Source organism: Lissotriton helveticus, chromosome 12, assembly GCF_964261635.1.
Source record: "Lissotriton helveticus chromosome 12, aLisHel1.1, whole genome shotgun sequence".
NCBI lineage: Eukaryota > Metazoa > Chordata > Amphibia > Caudata > Salamandridae > Lissotriton > Lissotriton helveticus.
In genome coordinates, this window is record NC_136073.1 from 900,136,757 (window position 1) to 900,159,021 (window position 22,265).

Sequence of the window (22,265 nt, forward strand, 5' to 3'; positions counted from 1 at the left end):
GTATGTCATAACAAACCAAAATCCAGTGATAAAAGCTGACTACCCTCCCTCTCCAATACTTACTATGTAACTTAATATGCTGCCATAGCACCCCTTCCCCAATCCACTTATTAAATATAGCTCACGTCTTCCCTTCCAAACCTCTAGCCTCCTTCAAGTCAGGACCTCTCACAGCCAAGATTTTACCCATAACGATGGTTACAAAGTGACCCTTTCCTTTAACCCTTATAGTATGATAAGCCCTCGACGTGAAGACCTCCGCCTAACCCATCAAAGGTATTCGAGGGGTGGGGCAACATCCATACAGTCATTTGTTGCTCTTGTTCGTTTACGCTTCAATTCTCCATGATCTCTCGGCAACATCTCCTTTAGGTTTAGGCCTTCCTTCACCACCAGATGGAATGTCCTGTAGTATTTGCAAACGCCTTGGGGCTCCAGATCCTCTTCCAAACAGATGTTTAGAAACTGTCAGTTTCTATCTTCTGTGTCTTGCATCGCCACAGCAACTCAATAACTTCCTCCTCAATTTAATAACGCCCATACACATTTTTTGTAAGATTTGTTCTGTGGCGCATCCCAGAAAATAAGGGAACATTGCTATAGTCCAATATTGTGCGTAATGCTTGCCATCTGATTTCAATCTCCTCCAGGTTGGTTATATTAGATGTCCTAAATCTCTTTGTTCTGGCAAGCTATATCTAGGTATTTAAATGAGGTGTTTGGTCCTTAGTGAGCAATGGATTGCTTCCCTTCCTTTCCCGGGAACTATAAGCAGGATAGACTCAGACCAGTTCATCTGAAGCCATTGCTTTCCATTTTTGGCTTATATATACCTATTATATGGATTTCTGTGAATTGCAGGTCTCCAATGCAATTTAAAATATGATTTCGCAGAGTAACGTTTTACCCTGTCCTCAGTGCCACGGAAATCCTTTCACAACTGGGTCTGCTTGCATACTTAGCAGTAAGAGTTTTATTATTGAAGCGAACTGAAGCTGAGCAGGAGAGGAGGCACACTTTCCTTGTGCCCCACTGCTTCAGTCATTAGATTCAGGGGCCTTGATAAGTCATTTAGAGATCATTTCCACCTCTCAAACTGTTTCTGGTTATAGCTTTGTCTTTTTTAGTTTCTTATCATTTCTGTAACGGAATGCTAGAGGTCCATGCTTTTCCTCTGGCCCTCACTTAGCCAGGTTTCATCAAAAGAGGGTAGGCCTGAAATTAACCCTAATCCTATATATGTCATACCTCCATTTCAACCATCTACAACACTTATAGTATTCTTCCCAGCCCCATATCTGGAAGGGGGTGATACTGTGATGTCAGAAGGATCCTGTGTTGTGTAAGAGGCTACTGCTCCAAGGAAAGCTGAGTGGCTGTGAAGGACTTCAAACCAGAATACAACTGGAAGTCTGATACAAGGCGCACACCTTCTCAGTGGGTTGATTGGAGTATCTTCCTCCTGTGCACTTATTAAATCACCCTGCATTGAGATATTTCAGATACGCAAGAAATCGGTAAAATATTTGGGGGTCATCATGGACGATCGCCTTTTTGCAATGCAGGATCATGTTAGAGTTGTCTGTGGCAAATGTTTTGTTATCCTCAAGCTTTAGAGAAGACTGTTCATCTAGATCCCAATAGCTTGGCGCAAAACAATAGTCCAGGCTCTTCTAACGAGCAGGCCGGACTATAGTAACTCCCTTTTTGTAGGCATGGCGGACTACCTGTTGACTAGACTATACTCTAATGTCACCCTATTAGGGTATTTTAACTTACACTTAGAGTGTAAGAACCAACCCAGAGTTAGAAATATTTTAGATACCCTTGAAAGTCTGGGACTTGAGCAGTTGGCATGCTCCCCCACACATTGTGCTGGGCGTATCCTACATGGGACTTGCTCAAACCGTAGCACTGTAAATGTTAAACCTCCGGTGTCCTTATCATGGTCAGATCACAAGTTTAATTCATTTGGGATCAAATGTCAGTGTGCAAACCTTTTTTTGGGCTCCACATCTGGGACCCCCAAAACTGTACTTAATGGAATAAAATACTAGTTAACCCTCACCATACCAGCTGTGCGTTAGGACCCATCCTATCAGGGATCCAACAATAGAGAACCAGCATTTCAACTCCTGGATGTTTACTCTCAGCTGACAGAATTACATTTCCACTGTAGACAACTAGAGCGAAGATCGCGAAGAGGATATAAATTAGAGGAGCTAACCCAGTTCAGATTGGCGCTTAAAGCCTATCATCAACAAATCAAAGTGGAAAAGAAAGTCCACTACATTAATTTACTAACGCTTGCAGAGTCAGATCAAAAGCCCATTTTTTAAATTATGAAATCACTCGCCCTCCACAAAATACTAGAACACAATATCCCTCCATCATAGACCCTCTGCAATCAAATCGCTAATTTGTTGGAGCCGCATTTGACACCATCCCCCATGATATTCTTGTTCATCGCCTAAAGACTTGCAACATCTCCCTCCTGGCCTGGCTGAAGTCATACCTTACCAACCGTAGGCAAGTAGTCACCCTTGGACACTACCTGTCAACTGATAAACCTTTGAACTCAGGTGTCCCTCAGGGATCCGCCCTTAACCCAGTGCTGCTTAATATGTACATGGCTCCTCTCATTGCATTGATATCATCTTTCAATATTGAAACCACCTCAAATGCTGATGATACTCAGTTAATCCTAGTGTTAGACACGGACTCCCCCAATGCAGAAGAGAATTTCCAGCTATGTCTTACAGAAGTCATTCGCTGCATGCGATGTAATCACCTGAAACGTAATACTAAAAAAACTGAGATCATGCTACTAGGCAAGTTCAATCCTTTCATGCCTACCTGATGGTGGTGTAAAGATACTCCCCCTCCACCTGACACTGTAGATGTGGTTAAGAATCTAGGAGTAGATTTTGACACTACATCATCCTTTCGTCCACAAGCTCGAACGGTGGCTGGGAAGTGCTTCCAGCTGATAACAACCCTACAAAAGTTTTTTGATCTGATCCTGTGCACGGCAAGAAAGACTGTGGCTATTGCCCTCATTACCTCCAGACTGGATTACTGCAATAGCCTGTATGCAGAGATATGAGGAGCTGGCTTGGTATATGATGCACACTTATATAAGTGGGCACCCTGCACCAATCCGGACAACCCTTATGGTGATTTTAATGGTCTTAGACAACCTTAGAAAGCTCTCTAAAGGGTAGCTGTGGAGAGCAGCCTTCAGGCTTAGTCCAGAAGGAGTGTAAAGCAGCTTGTTGTACCAGAACATAATCTTATTGTATAGATTAAGTGAAAAAGAACCACACAGTGTAGTTCTAAAAATATGTATTTATTATAAGACCCTCACTAACATATACAATCTCCTAGCCACAGATGTACACAATGCACATAATACTATTCAATAGAAACAGGTAAGTACCAAACAATATGCTAAAATAGTGGTATGCGAACCACAACTCGAGTCAAGACTATACCCAGAAGACGTTGAAGTGCCGGGGACCCACCCGAGGTAAGTAATCAGGAGCCCCACGCAGGCCGTGTGCAGAGTGGGAACACGACCGCGAGATCAATGCAAGTCAATGGGAAAGTCGTTGTTGCTATTTTAAAGAAGAAGGACCCTTCCCAGTGGACCCTGAAGAAATCCTGTGGAAGACAGAAGGTTGGAGAGCCACCCCACCCGTGGTTACCCTGGGAACGAGGATACCTACACCAGGGAAGCCGGGTGCATAGGTGTGAAGTGGTGTCGGAAACCGCCATCGGACCCAATGGGGGACTTCAGAAAGATGACGCTACTGGGGAAGGTGAAAGTGTCTGATGGAACCCAAAGGTGGATTCAAGTTGAGAAGTACCTGAAAGCAGAGGGGACAGAGTCTATGTCACTCCGGAGTGACCAGGAAGCACGGAAGACGAATGTCCACCGATGTCAAGAGCTGCAGGAGAGATGACGACCTTGGAGCTGCAGTTGCGAGGACCAGGCAACGCTGTGGAAGACCAGGAGGCATTCACAAGCTGTCCCACGTCGGATGTTGAGAGTTGAGGGGTCTGTGTCCTTCGGGAGCGCCAAAAAGCCTTGGCAACTACAAACAACGTGGAAAGCGAAGAAGGTGCAGTGTCAGGACCAACAAGGTCCAGGTGACTCACCACAAGCAGGGGAGTCAGGGCAGGTGCCGAGCAAGCGGGGAGCCCAACAAATTCAAAGATGAGCCTCAAGACGACCCACAGGCTTGAGGCACCGGAGTTGCGAGAGTACCTCGAGCAGCTCACCAAAGATGCAGGCAAGTGATGCAGTGAGGACGAAGACCTTAGTTACTGAAGATGCTTGAAGTTGGGTCTACTTGGAGCCCAAAGATGTTGGTGGAAGGAAGCCAACAAGCATTAGCAACTGCAAGTTGAAGCTTGCACAGGGGTTCGGTTCCTGCGGCGCCAGCGCTCCCTGAGCTGGTTTGAGCTGGACTTTGCAAGGAGGGCGCCAAATGGGCCCTTCCAGCAGACTGAGTGGCGTTGGCAAGCACTCCCACCCGGTCCCAATACACTAAACCCTGTCTGGGAGGTGGTCACACCTCCCTGTGACAGGATACTTACTGTTCTGCATTCCCCTGCTCGAGCTTGGCTCAGCAGCAGGAGGACAGAATTGTGTGTCTGGTCGGCAGCATCCATGTAATACTCTCAAGGTCTAAAAGACTGGTACCGGGAGCAGTGAGGGCCTCCCAGAGGAGCTTTACAGTGCATGGAATACCTCCCACACTTTTTACAGTGTGGGGGTATGATTCCAACACGTTTGATACCAAACATGATAGGATTCGTTACAGCCAGTTTTGAGATGGTCATCGCTTAATGACGCAGTGCCCCTCTATATGTTATGTGGCCGTCTCACAGCCCAGGAGGATGGACTCTGTAGGCTGTAGGGGTGTCCCGTAGTGCAGGGGCACCCTCACACTTGGAACCGAGCTCCCTGCCTTCAGGACCGCCTGACCTTCTACACTCCCACCCGCCAGCTTCGATCGGCCAGCCACGCCCTCGCCGCCGTCCCCCGCATCCGAAGAGCAACAACGGGAGGAAGATCCTTCTCCTACCTGGCCGCCAAGACATGGAACTCCCTCCCCATCCACCTCAGCCTGACCCAAGACCACCTCGCCTTCAGGAAGCAACTCAAGACCTGGCTGTTCGAGCAGTTGCGGACCGCCCTCCCCCAAGCGCCTTGAGACCCTCCGGGTGAGTAGCGCGCTATACAAATGCTTTGATTGATTGATTGATTCATGTGCCATAGGTCCCTGCCAATGAGGTTCCCAGAGCCCGTGTTCTTTACCCAAAACTGTACCTTGTACCCCCAATTGGCACCTCTCTGGCCACATGTCAGTCCCTTGTAAAAGGAACCATGGGTACCCAGGGCACTGTGGCCAGGGAAGGCCTCTAATGGATGCAGCACTTATTGTGACACCCTTAGAGGCCCTGTACCTCTACACACACACACTGCCATTGCAGGCTGTGTGTTTTCTTGCAGAACAAAGTGAAGAGTCGACTTGGCACATATCCCTGTGCTCCATGCCTACAGCCCACTGCCCTGGCATAGATCAGTCACACCTCTAGCTGTTTGCACTATACCAGTGGTGAGGGTACAGGTGCATGTGCCCTGTACCCATACAGTGTCTAAGTCTATTCTTAGACTTTCTTAAGTGCAGTGCTGCCATTAAGAGTATATGGTGCTGGGAGCTTGTTATTACAAACTCCACAGTACCATAATGGCTGCACTGATAACTGAGAAGTTTGATATCAAACTTCTCAGCACATTAAACCCACACTGATGCCAGTGTGGGATGTAATGAAAAATGCACTCAGATGCATCTTAGAGATTCCCTCTGATAAATGACCAGCCTCTGGTGAGTTCCCTGACTGGTACACAGCAGCCTGCCACCACGAGACAGGTTTCTGGGCCCCTAGGGTGGGAGCTTTCGCTCCCTGAGCTCAAAAACCTAGTCTTCTGTGGCAGGGGAGCTTCAAATGCCTTTCAGCCTTTGTAATGCGACCCCCACTCTTTCCTGCTAGCGGGAGCAGGCCCCCTTCCTGTCTCCCCTCCTTTTCGGCAGAAAGACAGGAGGGAAAAATTAGCCAGCCCAGAGGGTGTGCCCACCTCTGCCAACCCCACCCCTCAGGTGAGGGGGGGTGAGGTAAAGCCCACTCTTCACTGCCCACCATCTTGCAAATGGCAGGCATCCTCCAATGAGGATTAGGGATTCTCCAGTATTAGGGGTGTCTTTCATAGATTCACATGCCTGAATCATTCCCCGTCGTCGGAGTGGGAGTCCCACGGTACATAAAAAAGCAATAATATGCTATAAATACATAGTAAATACCAATAAAAACAAACCAGGAAGTAAAGTAGCCAAAGCTACAGTAGAAAAAACTTCCACACCTATGACTATCCTAGTCATTTTGTATAGTCCAAAATACAGCCAATCAGGCGCCAGCACCCACCAGAAGGTTCTCCCCAGAGGCTCAGGCTCTCAAATTTTTCTACCGCACGTCGTGTGAAGTGAGTCCCCCTGAGCTCTGTTCAGTTTTCTTTTCTTTCTTCCTTTTGGATCTTTCTACAAGGATGTCTACAAAGAAATCTCTGTTTAGAGCCTGTGATTCTTGTGGTAAGCTTCGGCTTTTTAAAGAGGACCCCCACAAGAAATGTATTTATTGCCTGTACCCAGATCACCAAGTCAAGGACTGTAAGATCTGCAGGACTTTTCCTCAGAAAACTCTCAGAGACAGAGAGGGTCGGTTGCTTTTGTGGCTACAAAAGCTTAAGGATTCTGATAATCCTGTGTCTGAGGTTGGCAGTATAGCCTCTGGTTCCACTTCAGCGTCTAGAAAGAGGCCTGCGTCTGAGGTATTGCCATCTCCTGGAGCTAAGGTTGCTAAAAAACATCAACCTTCTAAGGGGTCTGACAAGCCTTCCACCTATAAGGCTAATCCCACAGGCAAGGATATGGAGGGCTCTTCTGCACCTCAAAAACGGTCCAACAAAAGTTTGCCTCAGACAGTTGTCAAAATTTCACCTCAGACTGTTCCTTTATCGTCGACGACGCCATCTTCTGTCTCATCGTCGACGAAGACTTCCGTCGACTCTACTCCACGTCGACGGTGACATTCTCATCTCCCAAGCCTCAGATGATCATGTCGACGGCAGCTTCTCCAACTATGGTCTATGTATCCGTTAGACCTCTATCGTCGACGGCCGTCGTCGACTCCTCGTCGTCGACTCCTCTGAAAGCTCTGGCGTCGACGAAGAAGATACCGTCGACGGGCTCGTCGGCGAGCTTCGCACCGTCGACGAAGGCGTAGACGAAGCCGATACCGTCGACGACGATCCTACCGTCGACGAAGCCCAAACCGTCGACGACTGCCATACCGTCGACGAAGCCTATCCCGTCGACGAAGCCTATACCGTCGACGAAGCCTGTGCCGTCGACGAAGCCTGTACCGTCGACGAAGCTAATTCCGTCGACGAAGTCCATACCGTCGACGACGGAACCATTGATGTCTGCCTCATCGGCAACGGTGAACGCACCGTCGACGCCGCAATTGTCATCTTGCACTGCGTTGCAAGTCTGGTCACCGTCTACGGTGTTTTTGACACCAAAACAGTCCTTAGTTCAAAGGCGTGAACCAGCTTTCCAGCTCTCACCCCAACATATTCAACCTCAAAGATCGTCGCCGCAGGTTCCGGACCAGCTTTTAGACTCCGACAGTGAGGATGAAGTGGTTCAAAGGACATTCGGTGCAGCCACTAGTCCTTCCGAGTTAAATATAAAATATCAAGAAGAGGAAGAACAGGAGTATATACAATCACCTGTACGTATGGCGTCTCCTGTAGACAGAGTCCCTGTCTCGCAAGTGCCAGTTGCTTTACTTACCAACTTACAATATATGTTGGATGATTATTATAGAAGGTTTCCACCATCTGAATCTACAGGCTCGGTGCCTGTTACTCCGGCTACTGAAGAGCCTTTGCCAGTTTCTCAACCAGCAAATCCTTCTTCCCCTCTACCACGAGATCAGCCTGTGGATGTTCAGTCTTCGGATGAAGATGATCAAAGAGAAGAAGGAGAGGTATAGGATGAGTCGGAGTGGGATGAATACCAGGTGCAAACTCCTTCTCCTTCACCTCAGACTGTCTCAATTTCACCGCCGGTGGACGTGGGCAGTTTCCACCTTTTAATGGAGCGTGCTACTAAACGCTTTCATATTAATATGGAACACATGGAACAAGACTGTTTTCTATATGATTTTAAAGACCAGCCTAGAAAACAGATTAATTCTATTCCCATCATCGACTTTATTTGGCAAGAAGGACTTAAGGTCATGGCAACACCAGCGTCCATTCCTCCAGTCTTGCCACGGATGGAGAAAAAGTACAGGGCACCAGACAAATCACCTGCGTGCCTTATTGGACAGCCTAAGCTTGACTCTGTAATTGTCCTAGCAGCACAAAAGAGGGCTAGAAATCCTTCTTTCCCTGTTACAGTCCCGCCGGACAGAGATGGCAAGCACCTAGATTCTATTGGGAAGCGCGTCTCCACCATGGCGGCTACGACTGTTCGAGCAGCTAATTCATTGGCCATCTTGGGAAGATATGACCGACAGATGTGGTCCGACATCGCACCGTTCATTGACCTCCTTCCTGAGCCTTCCAAGCCTGAGGCGCTGAAGATCCTACAGGACTCGGCATTGCGTTGGTTCCATTCTTTTCTGCAGGACAGGTAGCAGGCGGTTTCAGTGCCTCTTTTTCAATCATCCTTTTCCCCGGTCTTGCATGGAGTGCTCAGGGCTCTGCCATCAGCCCTATTCTTTTTAATGTATACCTCAGGCCACTAATCTCGCTTATTAAAGGATTCGGCATTCGAATTGTTAATTATGCCGACGACACGCAGATGATTCTCTCCTTGGAAGGAGAGGAGTCCATCTCTGTGGAGGTCCTGCATAACTGCCTAAGGAACACGTCAAATTGGTTAAAGGCAAACTCGCTTCAGTTTAATGCCGGGAAAACTGAAGTGCTTTTCAACGCTGGAACGAGGATCCCTCGACCGTTTCCTAATAATTTCTAGCCCCCGGAATCAGGCTCCACCGTACGGCCTGCGCAACCTTGGGGTCATGTTGAACCATGGGCTCATTATGGACACCCATGTACAGAAAACATCGGCCTGTTGTTTTGCCATCCTTCGCTCACTTAGGAAGGTTCTGCCCCTTTTACCCCTCTATGCTCGTGCCCAAGTGGTTAGATGTACCATCCTGAGCAGGTTGGACTACTGTAACGCCCTCCTGCTCGGGTCCCCTGAGTATCTATTGGACAGACTCCAAAGGGTCCAATCTGCGGCGGCTAAATTGGCTTTGGGGCTGCCTAGGAGATCTCATGGACCTTTTGCCCTGGCAAAACTACACTGGCTTCCTCTTAGACAGAGGATCCAATTTAAGGCCCTCTGTATAGTTTTTAGGGCTCTCCACGGGTGCGGTCTAGCCCCTCTAAGATCCAAGTTTGTTTGGTATGCCCCTACCAGACAGCTTCGCTCATCTGATGCTAAACTGGTAGTCGTTCCCAGATTTAGGAAGGTCAGAGCTGGTGGTAGATCCTTCCAGGTGACTGCCGCCAGACTCTGGGACTCTCTCCCCATCGAGATTAGGGCCACCAACGAACTTTTGCAGTTTAGGAAAAAGGTGAAAACCTGGCTCTTCCCTGGCTAGCCTTTTCCCCCGGTATTTTTGTTGTTTCTGCTTCTATTTGGGTTCTGCTAGCGCCAGGATGCCTGCAATGGTGACAGCCGCGCTTTACAAATTCTTAAAATAAAAAATAAATAAATAAAAGGAAGGCCAAAGAATCTCAGAAGAGATTATTGATTCAGCAGTTGATGTAGCCTCAACTGGTTTTCGACAACTAGCGGGTGCTGAGGTCCTCCATAGGCAGGGGTGGCTACGTTCCACTTCCTTCAGACAAGAGGTCCAGAATAAAGTATTGGACATGCCATATGATGGTGAATATCTGTTTGGCCCCCAAGTGGAGGAAGCCTTGCAGACGATTAAAAAGGAAACGGAAACAGCGAAATCCTTAGGCAGCCTTCAATTCCGCAAGCCGCCCTTTCGAGGAGCGAGAGGACGGGGAGCGTCCTCCAACAGAGGTGGATATAACCAGCAATCCTCCTACAGACAGGGCAATCAGCGCTTTCACACTCAGCGCTACCAATCTTATGGCCAGAGAAAGTCTACTTATACCCAAAACAGGGGAAAGACAAATTACAGCGGAAAGGATAAACGTCAATGAGACATTTCACCTGCCACCACCACAGCCCCACTCTCGAGAAAAAATTGGAGGACGAATATCAACATTTTACTCAAATTGGCTGTCGATAACTTCAGACAAATGGGTCCTGGAGATCGTGGCCAGGGGCCATGCCCTAGAATTCGAGAAATTTCCTCCAAATGTCCCACCGAAAGGACCACCTCCAGCTCACCTGAAGGAGGTGTTTGCCCAAATCAAATTGATGATTCAAAAAGGAGCGATCGAGAAGGTACCTCAGAAGATGAGGGGCATGGGGTTTTACTCCAGATTTTTCCTAATAAAGAAGAAAAACGGAGAGTGGCGCCCGATCCTAGATCTTCGCGCTCTAAACAAGTATTTAAGAAGTTAACATTCAGGATGTTATCGCTTCAGGAAATATTACATCTTTTGGCAGAGGGAGATTTCATGGTCACATTAGATCTCCAAGATGCGTATTTCCATATCCCCATTCTACCTCGCCACAGGAAATTCCTGCGCTTCAGGGTGGCTGGCAGGGATTACCAATTCAAGGTCCTACCTTTCGGACTACGGTCAGCGCCAAGAGTTTTTACGAACGTTTTTGCCCCGGTGGCGGCACACCTCCGGCTGGAGGGAATTCAAATTTTCCCATATTTAGACGACTGCCTTATAAAGGCCAGTTCTCGAGAGGTTGCACATTATCATCTACAACAGTGTCTACGCCTGTTTCAGTCTCTGGGTCTGTCCGTCAACCTCGTCAAATCCCAAATGAAACCATCTCAAAGACGAGGTTTTTTAGGAGCAACATTGGACACCCAAAAGCTCCAAGCCTTTGTCTCGGAGGAAAGGCAAATGAAGATCAAACACATGGCGCAGAATCTGCTATCAAGAAGATTAGTTTCAGTTCGACTGTACAAGTCTTTTCTGGGGATGATATCTTCTTGTATCCCATTAATACCAAACTGCCGCCTCAGGATGAGACTGCTTCAGGAGGAACTGAGCCTACAGTCGCTGCAGGTCTCCGGCACATTCGAAGATCTCATCAGGATCACACCGCTCATGCGGAATTCTCTCCTGGTGGACACAAAAGCGACATCTCCAGAAGGGGTGCGCATTCCTTCAAGAGGCACCAAGCCTTACCATCACTACAGATGCGTCTCTCGATTGCTGGGGAGCGCATCTTCAAGGCCTCACAATCAGTGGCAAGTGGACTGCTCAACAAAGGCGGTGGCACATCAACCGTCTGGAACTGAGAGCCATTTCTCTTGCACTCAAGGCGTTTTGTGCAATCATTCAGGATGCCAATGTGTTGGTGAGAACAGACAACACAACAAGCATGCACTACGTCAACAAGCAGGGAGGAACGCGATCACTTCTCCTGTCCCAAGAAGCACAAGACCTATGGGCATGGGCTTTAAAGCACAACATAAATCTTCAAGCAGTGCATGTTCCAGGAACAGAGAATGTCCTGGCAGACGCACTCAGCAGGACGACGGTCTCCACTCACGAGTGGGAACTGCATCAGCAGACAGTGGAACGCATCTTTCACCTGTGGGGTCGACCAAACATAGACCTATTTGCAACAAAGACCAACAGCAAATGCCAATTCTTCGCAAGCTGGCATCCCCAACAGAACTCTCAGGGCAATGCGTTTTCGATAGATTGGTCTCTGACATATGCATACGCTTTTCCACCGATTCCACTAGTCCCCAAGGTCCTGCGGAAAATGAAGAGGGAACCATGCCGCCTGATTCGAATTGCTCCCAGATGGCCACGCCAGTATTGGTTTACAGAGCTCCTTCTTCTGTCGGAGTGCGAACCAATTCAGCTGAATCCAATCCCGAACTTACTCAGCATTCAGAACGGACAAGTGTACCATCCGGATCCAGCATCATTGATATTAGCGGCCTGGCGCCTGAGTACCGTGAGTTCGCCCACCTAAACCTCCCGGAAGACTGCAAAGAGGTTCTGGCCAAGGCAAGGGCGCCCGCTACCATAGAGACATACAGTCTTAAGTGGAAGCGTTTTTGCATCTGGTGCCGCTCAAACGGGGTTCACCCTTTTTCAGCAAAGCCGGAGGAGATTCTGCCTTTCTTCCTGCAATTAGCAAGATCAGGCCTATCTCACGCAACCTTGAAGGTCTTTCTGGCTGCGATCTCAAGGTATCGACAGGATGGGACCAATTCCCTTTATTCTGCGAGGATTATACAACAATTCTTTAAGTGCCTTTTTAGAATGTTCCCTCCAGTACGTCGTCCACCTCCGACGTGGCATCTAAATGTGGTCCTGGCACAACTCATGCCTCACCCATTCGAACCCATCCACAAGGCACACTTGAAATATCTCTCGTGGAAAGTATCATTGCTGCTGGCTTTAACGTCCTCCAGGAGAGTCAGTGATATTCAGGCATTCACTGTTCACCATCCTTTCCTGCAGTTTACAAGTGACTCTGTAATACTCCGCACTAATCCGAAGTATATCCCCAAGGTACCTTCGGATTTTCACCTCAACGAACCGATAATTCTAAAGTCATTCTTTCCTAACCCGCAAACACCGGCGGAAAGAGCGTTGCATACGCTGGACGTCAAAAGGTGTCTTAAATTTTATCTGCAGAGAACATCTGCTTTGCGCAATTCTGACCAACTATTCATCACCTATGGTTCCATTCGTAAGGGGCAGGCAGTTTCTAAACAGACTATTGCAAGATGGATATCTTCTGCCATTGCCTTTTGCCATACACAAGCAGGACGACCGTTGCAAGCAGCTCCTAGAGCGCACTCTACAAGAGCAATGTCGTCATCTACGGCTTTATTTGCTGGAGTTCCCCTTCAGCAGATCTGCAGGGCGGCTACTTGGGCCAGTCGCCATACATTTACCCAAGATTATTGTCTGGAGGCAACCAGCGAAGCTGATACTTCTGTGGGACGAGCAGTGCTACGGAATCTTTTCAACTAAGGTGAGCCTCTGTTTCCCACCTCCTTTTCCTGCTGTCAGACGCTTCCTATGTTTTATTTATTACACATGATTGCACTCTGCTATGCTTAAAATGATATGTGTATTCTCAGTTTGCACTGTTGTATGCCTTATATGCTGACAAACTTGACCACAATTGGCGTCTGCCTAGCACGGATGTACTGCTAACTACTCTGATTCAGGCATGTGAATCTATGAAAGACACCCCTAATACTGGAGAAGAACAATAGTTACTTACCTGTAACCTGTGGTTCTCCAGTATTGGTGTCTTTCATAGATTCACATGCAACCCGCCCACCTCCCCTCAGAGGCTTTTAGGCTATATTGGTTTACCTTCACTCCTTGCGAGAAAATCTGAAAGCCTGAGCCTCTGGGGAGAACTTTCTGGTGGGTGGTGGCGCCTGATTGGCTGTATTTTGGACTATACAAAATGACTAGGATAGTCATAGGTGTGGAAGTTTTTTCTACTGTAGCTTTGGCTACTTTACTTCCTGGTTTGTTTTTATTGGTATTTACTATGTATTTATAGCATAATATTGTTTTTTTATGTACCATGGGACTCCCACTCCGACGACGGGGAATGATTCAGGCATGTGAATCTATGAAAGACACCAATACTGGAGAACCACAGATTACAGGTAAGTAACTATTGTTCTTGTGCTCACTCCCCCACACGGGGTGAGCACACCAAGGGTGTAATCGCCCAAAGGTCAGTAGCCCATTTGCTACTGACCCCAAAACGCCCCATAATTACAGTATTTAGGGGGCAGCCCAGAACAAAGAAAGCCGACAAGAAACCAGAAGAGGAAGAAGAAGGACCGAACAGCCGTGCCGAAGCTAAGAATAGGAGGATGCTCACTGGCTTGGCCCACGCCTTACCGGCCTGTGCCCACCTCGAACCTGCAGAAGCGAAGCTCCGGTGTGTCTTGCAGCCAGCAGCCTCAAGAGCCCACAGGACCTGCCCTGCCTTCAAAAGACAAGACTCTGTTGCCTGTGAACACCGGATTTGTCACCCACAGACTCCAGGTTCGCCAAAGTCCGTGAGTCTGCACCCGACGCCCGTGGCCCGAGTTCGAGTGGCCCAACACCAGGAGGAGGTCTCCCCGGTGATCCTGACCCGCGATCCCGTGACCCCAGACCTGCCTCCAGCCGACACCTGCAGACTCAAACCGGAAGGTCCCCCCCAACTGCGACCAGGAGCTAGTAAGATGATCCAACCCTGTGCCTAACTAACCCCAGCATCCCAACTTACCTCTCCAAGTGGTGGTTGCACCCAGAAGACCTTTGTCCTGAGCCTGCACTGTGTTTGTAAACCAGAGACTTTTCATTGAAAGCTAAAGGGCGCCCAACGCCAAAACAGCACTCTGCACCCGGCTGCCCCAACGCCGCTGAGGGTGCACCTTTTGTGCTGGCTTGAACCCCCATTTGCCCTGAGCTTAAGTCCAGAGAGCTTTGCTCCCACAACCTTTTGGCCTGCTCATAAGCAGGCACCAACCGCAAGCCCCCTAACCCCCATTAGAACACATTGGGCCTCAGCACTCTGCACCCGGCCGCCCTAGTGCCACTGAGGGTGTAACAAGAGTGCATCCTTGACCCTGGGGGACCCCTGAGTCTACCCCAGAATACCAACTCCCACAAACGAATACTTACCTTTGAACCGATAACCATATTTTCTTCCATAGGATAACATTGACTGTTTTCTATGAAAACTTTCTTAGTGTTGAGTTGGAAAATCTATGAAACCCTTTAAAACTGTAACTAAATGACCAAAACACTTTTACTTACCTGTTTCCAGGACATTTCCCAGTGCAGTATCCAGCTATACCACACTGTGTAAGAAAAGTAATCTGTAATCTACTTGACATTCTACTAAAAAGCCAATACAAAGTATATGAACAATATTTCAAAGCATTGCATAACTATAGTAGGTCTACTGTAATCAAATCAAAGTATATATACAATTGCAATTCAAACTGTTTACAAACTGTATTATTACTGCAAAGTACTTATCACTTACCCGTGCCAGGCTTTCTTGGTTCTAGGAAATAAAATAAATAAAAGAATATTTTTATACAAAACCAATTGGTCTGAAGTTCATACTTTGAGTGTCTGACATCATGTCTTGCCTGAGTGTGTACAACAAATGCTTAACACTACCCTCTGATAAAGCCTTACTGCTCGCCCACACTACCACAAATAGAGAGTGAGGAGCTATCTACTTTTACCTCTGCCTACCTTTGGGGATCCACTGGGCTCTGTGCACCCTATACCTCACTTTGGTATGGTACATACAGAGCCAGCTTCCTACATCTTAGATATAGAGAAACCTACATCTTTCATAAGTGGTGCTAGCACTATCCTACACAGGCTGCAATGGCAGGCCGGTGGTAACAAATTGAGTTGTCTCCCATGGGTTGCTTGATACATGCTTCAGCCCATGGGGGACCCCTGTAAATGTAAATGTAAATGTATAGGAATTTATATAGCGCAAATCACCAAGCGGTTTCTAAGCGCTTGCTTAGGGAACCCATCCTGGTATTCCCCTGTGAGATAACCCCGGCTGGGTATCCGCAAGGTGAAAGCCAGGCATCCCGCCGCGAGGGGCCGTTGTGGAGATTAAGCAAGCTATTGCCCAGAGTCGCAGAGTGTGAACCCGTGAATCAAGTAGGCACCGGAGCGAGAAATGAACCCTGGTCCCGGGCTGACCTCTGCTTCCAGGTCTGCCTCCTCTAACCAGTGAGCCACACTTCTCCACTGGTGTACCTATGCCCTGGGTACCTTAGTACCATATACTAGGGACTGATAAGTGTATACCAGTGTCCAATCTGGGATGTACCGAAGTAGTTACCATACCAATTTAGGGAAGAAAGCACAGAGACTGGGGTTCTGATTTGCATGATCCCAGTCAGACTAGTCAGACACAGCATTACATCAAACGAAAAGTGGGGGTAACCATAAAAGCAGATCCCACTTTCCTCGAAGAGACTAACAAGACAACCTTTAAAAAGCTGCAGATAGTTCAACATGCGGCAGCACGCCTGGTGCTAAAATTACTTTGCCGTTCCTCTGCCTCAGCAGCCCTAAAGTCTCTTCATTGGTTACCCGTTTATAAAAGAGTGCTATTTAAGACCCTGGTAATCACCTTTAGAGCTATTAGAGCATCGGGACCAAAATATCTACTGGCCAGGTTTACGCCTTATGTCACTGCACGCCTGCTCAGATCCTCATCAGCGAATCTCCTAAAACCTCCCCCTTTTAGGTGAAAAACAAAGGGTGGTAAATCAGTGGCTGTTCCCTGGTTAAAGCCTGGAATTTGCTCTCCTGCCATCTCAGACTCATATATTCTGAACTTTGCCTTAGCAAATCGTTAGAGCCCCAGATCCCCTGTATCTTTCGTTTATCTTCACTTCCACATTATGCTGCTGCATTTCTGAGCGCTATCCAGGACTCCGCATAGCGCCAAGATGCTCCCTTGGAGCGATAGTTGCGCTTTATAAATAATATTTACAATACAATATTCAAATATAGGTAATCCAAAGTGCTGCTGCCAGCTAATCTGGTAACATGGACAGATGTGGCTCTGCTTCGACTTGTCTGGTAGCCTTACACTGCCTGCCTATACGTCAAAGAGCTAATTTCAGACTTTTATGTTATGCGTATAAAGCCCTTTATAACTCTGGACCTGAGATTTAAAAAAACAGAGTAGAGTTCTATATTTCTACTCGTGACCTGAAATCGCGGAACTCAGCCCTTGCAAAAACTAAACGTATAAGAAGAACTAGAATGGGTTGGCATTCTTCTACTTATTGGCTCCTGCCTAGTGGAATGTTCTTTGCCTGGACATCTGATTTATTGATAATGACGGCAGATTTAGGAAAAAAGTAAAAACCTTGCTTTTCCCCCGTTAAGGTGTTCTCTTATTAGTGAAGTGCTCTCATTGAATGGGTGCGGTAACTCCTCAGCACTGGGGCATGTGTTCTCTATTAGTGAAGTGCTCTCATGAGTGATTGTGGTAACTACTCAGCACTGGAGCATCTTCTAGGAGATCAGTGTTGCGCTCTAGAAATACAATAAATAAATAAACACTCTGCAATGAAAGCCTCAGTCTAGCAGCTCTGAGGAGGCGACTTTTATCTTCATCACACTGATGCCTTTAAGCTGAAACGTGCAAAACATCTGTTGATTTCACTAGAAGGCATTCCTGTCTGGGCTCGTACACCAGGTGCTTTCCAGGTTTCCAGGACAGCCATCCATTCTCTTGACGATGAATGGAAGAATTCTTCTGTGCTCCTCCTTTCTGATGAGTCTTCTGTATTGTGTGCTGTGGGTGCAGACTTGCAGATTGAATATTACTAAGGGATGAAATACCTGCTCCTTAGTGATAAAGGTGCACCAGTGCCCTCACAATGGCCGCCAAGGCTGCCTTTACCTTGATTCAGTTAGTGGATGACTGATGCGAGCACAACTGGGTAGATGGCAGTGAATCCATGTGAAAGTGGGAGAGATATTTTGTTAGACTGTGGATAAATACATGATGCTTTCAGTTATTAAATGTTTGCATGGGCCCACTTTTCCCTTTCATTGGTTGCTTCCAAGGTAAGGAAATGACCATACGTTTGTGTCATTCTCTTCTTATGACCCCCATCATGAACGCAGAGGTTGGATACTTCTAGGGATGAAAGACGATAATTTGTTATAACTCTATTTGTTCTTTGACTGAATGGATTAGCACTTGGGGTTGTCAGTTCCCTTTGTTATTTGACTGCTGAAGAATTTCCTTGCTACAATGCGAGTGGCCAGTTATTTATAAAGATCAGTGGCTAGTGCGGGGGTGACTGGGGAAGGGACAATCAAAGGCGTTGTTAAAGCACTTGTGTTTTGAAAACCTTTCGCATTCATATTTAATATCTCGGTCAGACTCTAACCTTACTGCCTGTGTCTGCTTCGCAAAATTGGTTTCAACAAACAGCTTTGGATGGCGTTTCAGTGTTATTTCTGTATGTTCTTCCTAAAAGCTTGCTTCTTTTACTGTATGCCACAGGCCTCAGCAGACTCCTTCGAAGAGCGGATTGTGGCTGTGTGCCAGAAGATGATGTCTCGCTCCTGCTGGCAGCCCTCTGAGAGGCTCGTTCACGACATCAGCTTCCGGGGCATGACCTTATTGCACCTTGCTGCTGCCCAGGGGTACTCTCGGCTGATAGACACCCTCGTCCAGTGGAGGTAAGCCTATCGTGTGTGCCTGGTGCTTATGGTATTGGAGAACAGACCTCGAGCATGTCACAAGAAGGTCTGTAATGTTGTCCTGAAAGTGTAACGTTCAGTATCATCTCTAACAGCTAGGTGACTTCATTTGCCTTGAACTTCTTTTTGTGCATTTTACCCATCTCATCTGTCACCATCAAACACAAAATGTCACACTCCCGGTCAGTGAAGAGTATCAGTAGAAAACCCCACCCCAGCCCCACAAATCTGTGTTGATTCCTTTTCTCAGACTCATCGACCTATTTCCTGGTGCTTTGTGGTGATACGCAGAGGAAGCTTGATTAATAATGGGTGTTTTGAGGGTTATTACCAGATATCCTCTGTTAAAGCTCTCTGGTTTCCAGGCAACTATCCTGGTTAGTGGTGGGAAGTTTCTGTTCAATTAATGGAATTTATTTTAGCAGGGATTTCACCTGCAACGTTGGATAAATCGTTGTAGGACAAAAGACAAAAAGATTGTCACGTCCACTGAGACAGCGCGTAGAACATCAGCATTTTGTGCAGACCAACAAACTGTTTCCTACGCGGATGCCATTAATTCTGCACACGTTGTGGTAGCCCCAAATACATGTAAAACACAGTACATACCTGAGTGGAAGTTGAGGGGGAGCATCCAAGGGTCCACGTTTCAGAGACAAGGTTGGCTTTTCTTTGTTAGGGTACTGGAAATATGGCTTCGCCTCTGTGACTACAATCAGCCGCCATCAATGGACAGTCCCTCAGAGCCTATTGTAAGGGGGAGTTGTTTTATGGATGAGAATATGGGTCAGGTGGGCGCCCTAACGTGTAGCATTTATGGTCTGCTGTTGAACAACGGAACAGACTTTGGAGCACCTGGGGAAAAAAAGAAGCAGGTCATGAGGTTGAGGAAGGGGGTCTGGGTCAGATATTCCTGCTTCTGCCCCTACACTGGGTAGATGTGGTTTCCTTGGTAGTCTATCTGCTGCAATCGCTAAGTGTGCTATTGCAGTAGAATTCCCCATCCCTGTGAATTACTCTTAATTACGTGTGCAGGAGTAATAGCTTCATTATCGCTAATTCAGCATCAAAGAGTAACACAGAATTACTGAAATGATTCTGATTACTCTGTCTTTATCGTAATTCTGCCCAGACCTAGTGAATATCCCTGGTGCCAGATTGGATTCGAAAAAATTCACAGCAGTGCTCCTGCATGCCAGCAGGTGGTGCCATGTGACTCCACAAAAACTCCACATTACTCCAGTATTGGAACTTTCATAGATTCACATGCTTGAATCATTCCTCGTCGTTGAGATGGGAGTCCACGGTATATAAAAATAGCAATGCAAAGCCATCACAAACTAGAAACCAGGCCTAGGCCCATTCCAGTTTGTAACATATCCACCTCTTTTTGTCAGAGCCTAAATAAAATCAACAACCAGTCAGATCAGCCTCACCCCTTAGAATCTTCCTTAGAGAACCTCAGACCTTCAGATTTTCTATCTGCACGTTGTGCTAGGGAGTCTCCACTAAGCTCTGTTCAGTTTTTCCTTATTACTACATTTAAGAGAATTTGTCCGTACTTTTTTCAACCGAATACTCTACTTTTTTTGGTCTGTTCCCTTTTCATCATGACAGACAAGGAGAAAAAAAGGCCTTTTTAGTGCTTCCTCTCTATCATGACAAAGGATTTTTGTGTAGGGGAGGTTCTCTATGTGTGAAACTTAGCAAAATGTGTACATTTTAATATTATTTGGCTATCCTTTTCAATTCAAGATGAAGTGCTGGCCAGTGTAGCCTTGTTATTTGCAGGCTGCATTATTTGTCTTTGATTTTCTCTTAAGTGTCTATGCAGGACTGCAGAAGAGGACAACTTAAGAGACTATTTCGATTGCTCCGGGGTCCACGCACATGGGCGGGACTATTCACAGATTATGACTATAACAGAGATACCCCTACTACAAAACTGGAGTTACAGGTAAGAAACTACTCCATCTGCTGCATTTTCTAGAAGATCTGAGAAAAGAAGATGATCTGACCCTGCTTCTTCTGAGGAGCACCCTCAAAAAGCCTCTAAAAAGACCTCTCATGGGTCTGACTGGCGCAGTCCATCTATATCTCCTCACCGAGGTGTAAAGGAGAGGAAGGGATTTACAACAGGAGACAGTGGTGTGAGGAAGTCGAGCTCTGTTCCTCCTCCTTCCCCTCCTGAGGGAAGAAAGGTGTTCAAAAAACCCTCCTCTGTTCCTCTTGAGGAGCAACAAGAGAAAAAGGCTCCATCGTCAATGAAGAAACCATCATCAACATCGTCAACGCGGGGTGACGAGGACCACTCTCTTAAACTTTCATCTACTCCAACAGCGGGATTGTCGCCGAGAGCCTTGGCGGCGTCGACGAAGGCAGTCCCATCTCCATCGACAGGGGCTGCGACCACGGCAGTGACGACAAAGCTGTTGACGGCAACAGCAATGACGATGACTACAACGGCAACAAAGACGACGACAACAGCGTCGACGGCAGGGTTATCATCGACGGTATAGACGGCAGCACTGTCGATGACAATATCTACATCGTCGACTGGGATAAAAAATTCTACAGGAAAAGAGAGAAAGCGCCAGGTGACTCCTGAAGTCACTTCTCCTAGGAAGGTGACCCCTCTATTACCCTCTCACCTCCTGAAAGAAGAGGACTCAGATGATGAAAGTCCTTTCGGATACTCCCATAGGCATAGGAGGAAGATTCTGAAGAGGAATATGAAGAGGAACAGGATACAGATTTTCCAGGCCCGCATGGTGAGTGGGATGATTATGTTATCCCTTCTTCTTCTTCTCCTTCACCGGTCCTTGTGGATTCTCCTCCGGGGGATATCGGTGGTTTCCACAGAGGAGGACGCCCACTTGCCATGGCCCCAGCCCTACCAGCCTGTCCTGCAACAGTGAAATCCCGGTGTGTCCTGTAGCCAGCATCTTCAAGAACCGGAAGGACCTGCCCTGGATTCCAAACTCAAGGAGGGTGTTTCAGGAGTACATCCTTGACCCTGGGGGAACCCTGGTTCTAACCCCAGAATACCAGCTCCCACAGCCAATTACTTACCTGTTAACCGATAACCACATTTTCTCCAAAGGAATGCATTGACTGGTCTTCCTTGAAAAAAGTGTGCCAGGCTTGCTTGGTTCTAGAAAATAAATACAACTAAGTAATATTCAATACTGGAGAAGAAAATGAGTTACTTACCTGTAACTACGGTTCTCCAGTATTGGTATCATAGTTTCACATGCGACCCACCCTCCTTCCCTGATAGGCTTCCCTTATTTATCCAGTATTTGGGTGTCTTTCATAGATTCACATGCCTGAATCATTCCCCGTCGTCGAGATGGGAGCCTCCGGTATATAAAAAAGTAATGTCCTAGAGACATACATAGAAAAGAATAGGTCCAAAGGTCTCACCTTAGTAACCTATTCACGTCCTTTTGCAGGAAGGACCAAACAGAGCAGGCCCCAAGGGTCCCACCTTGGTGGCCTATCTGGGTCCTTTTGTAAAAAGGACCAAATAAAGAAAAACAGCCAATCAGCTACTACCTCCTTCTAGAACCTTCCTGCCAGGAGCCCAAGTCTCTCAGATTTTCTACCGCACGTTGTGCTAGGGAGTCTCCACCTGAGTTCTCCTCAGGAATTTCTCTTTTCTTCTCAAAACGAATTTAATTATCTTCTACAGTTATGTCTGATAGTCAGAAGAAGGGTCTTTTCCGAGCTTGTTCCTCCTGCAGCAAGAAAA

At 47.2% G+C, this 22,265-nt stretch overlaps 1 protein-coding gene across 7 annotated transcripts in view; it reads left to right on the forward strand.

Annotated features, from left to right (window-relative positions):
* CAMTA2 (calmodulin binding transcription activator 2) overlaps positions 1 to 22,265 on the forward strand; it is an 809,661-nt gene that overhangs the window by 540,073 nt on the left and 247,323 nt on the right. For all 7 annotated transcript variants that reach the window (XM_078668358.1, XM_078668360.1, XM_078668361.1 and 4 more), the window contains one exon: positions 18,312 to 18,490. In XM_078668358.1, coding sequence (XP_078524484.1) covers positions 18,312 to 18,490 — 179 coding nt within the window. The remainder of the gene's footprint in view (positions 1 to 18,311; positions 18,491 to 22,265) is intronic.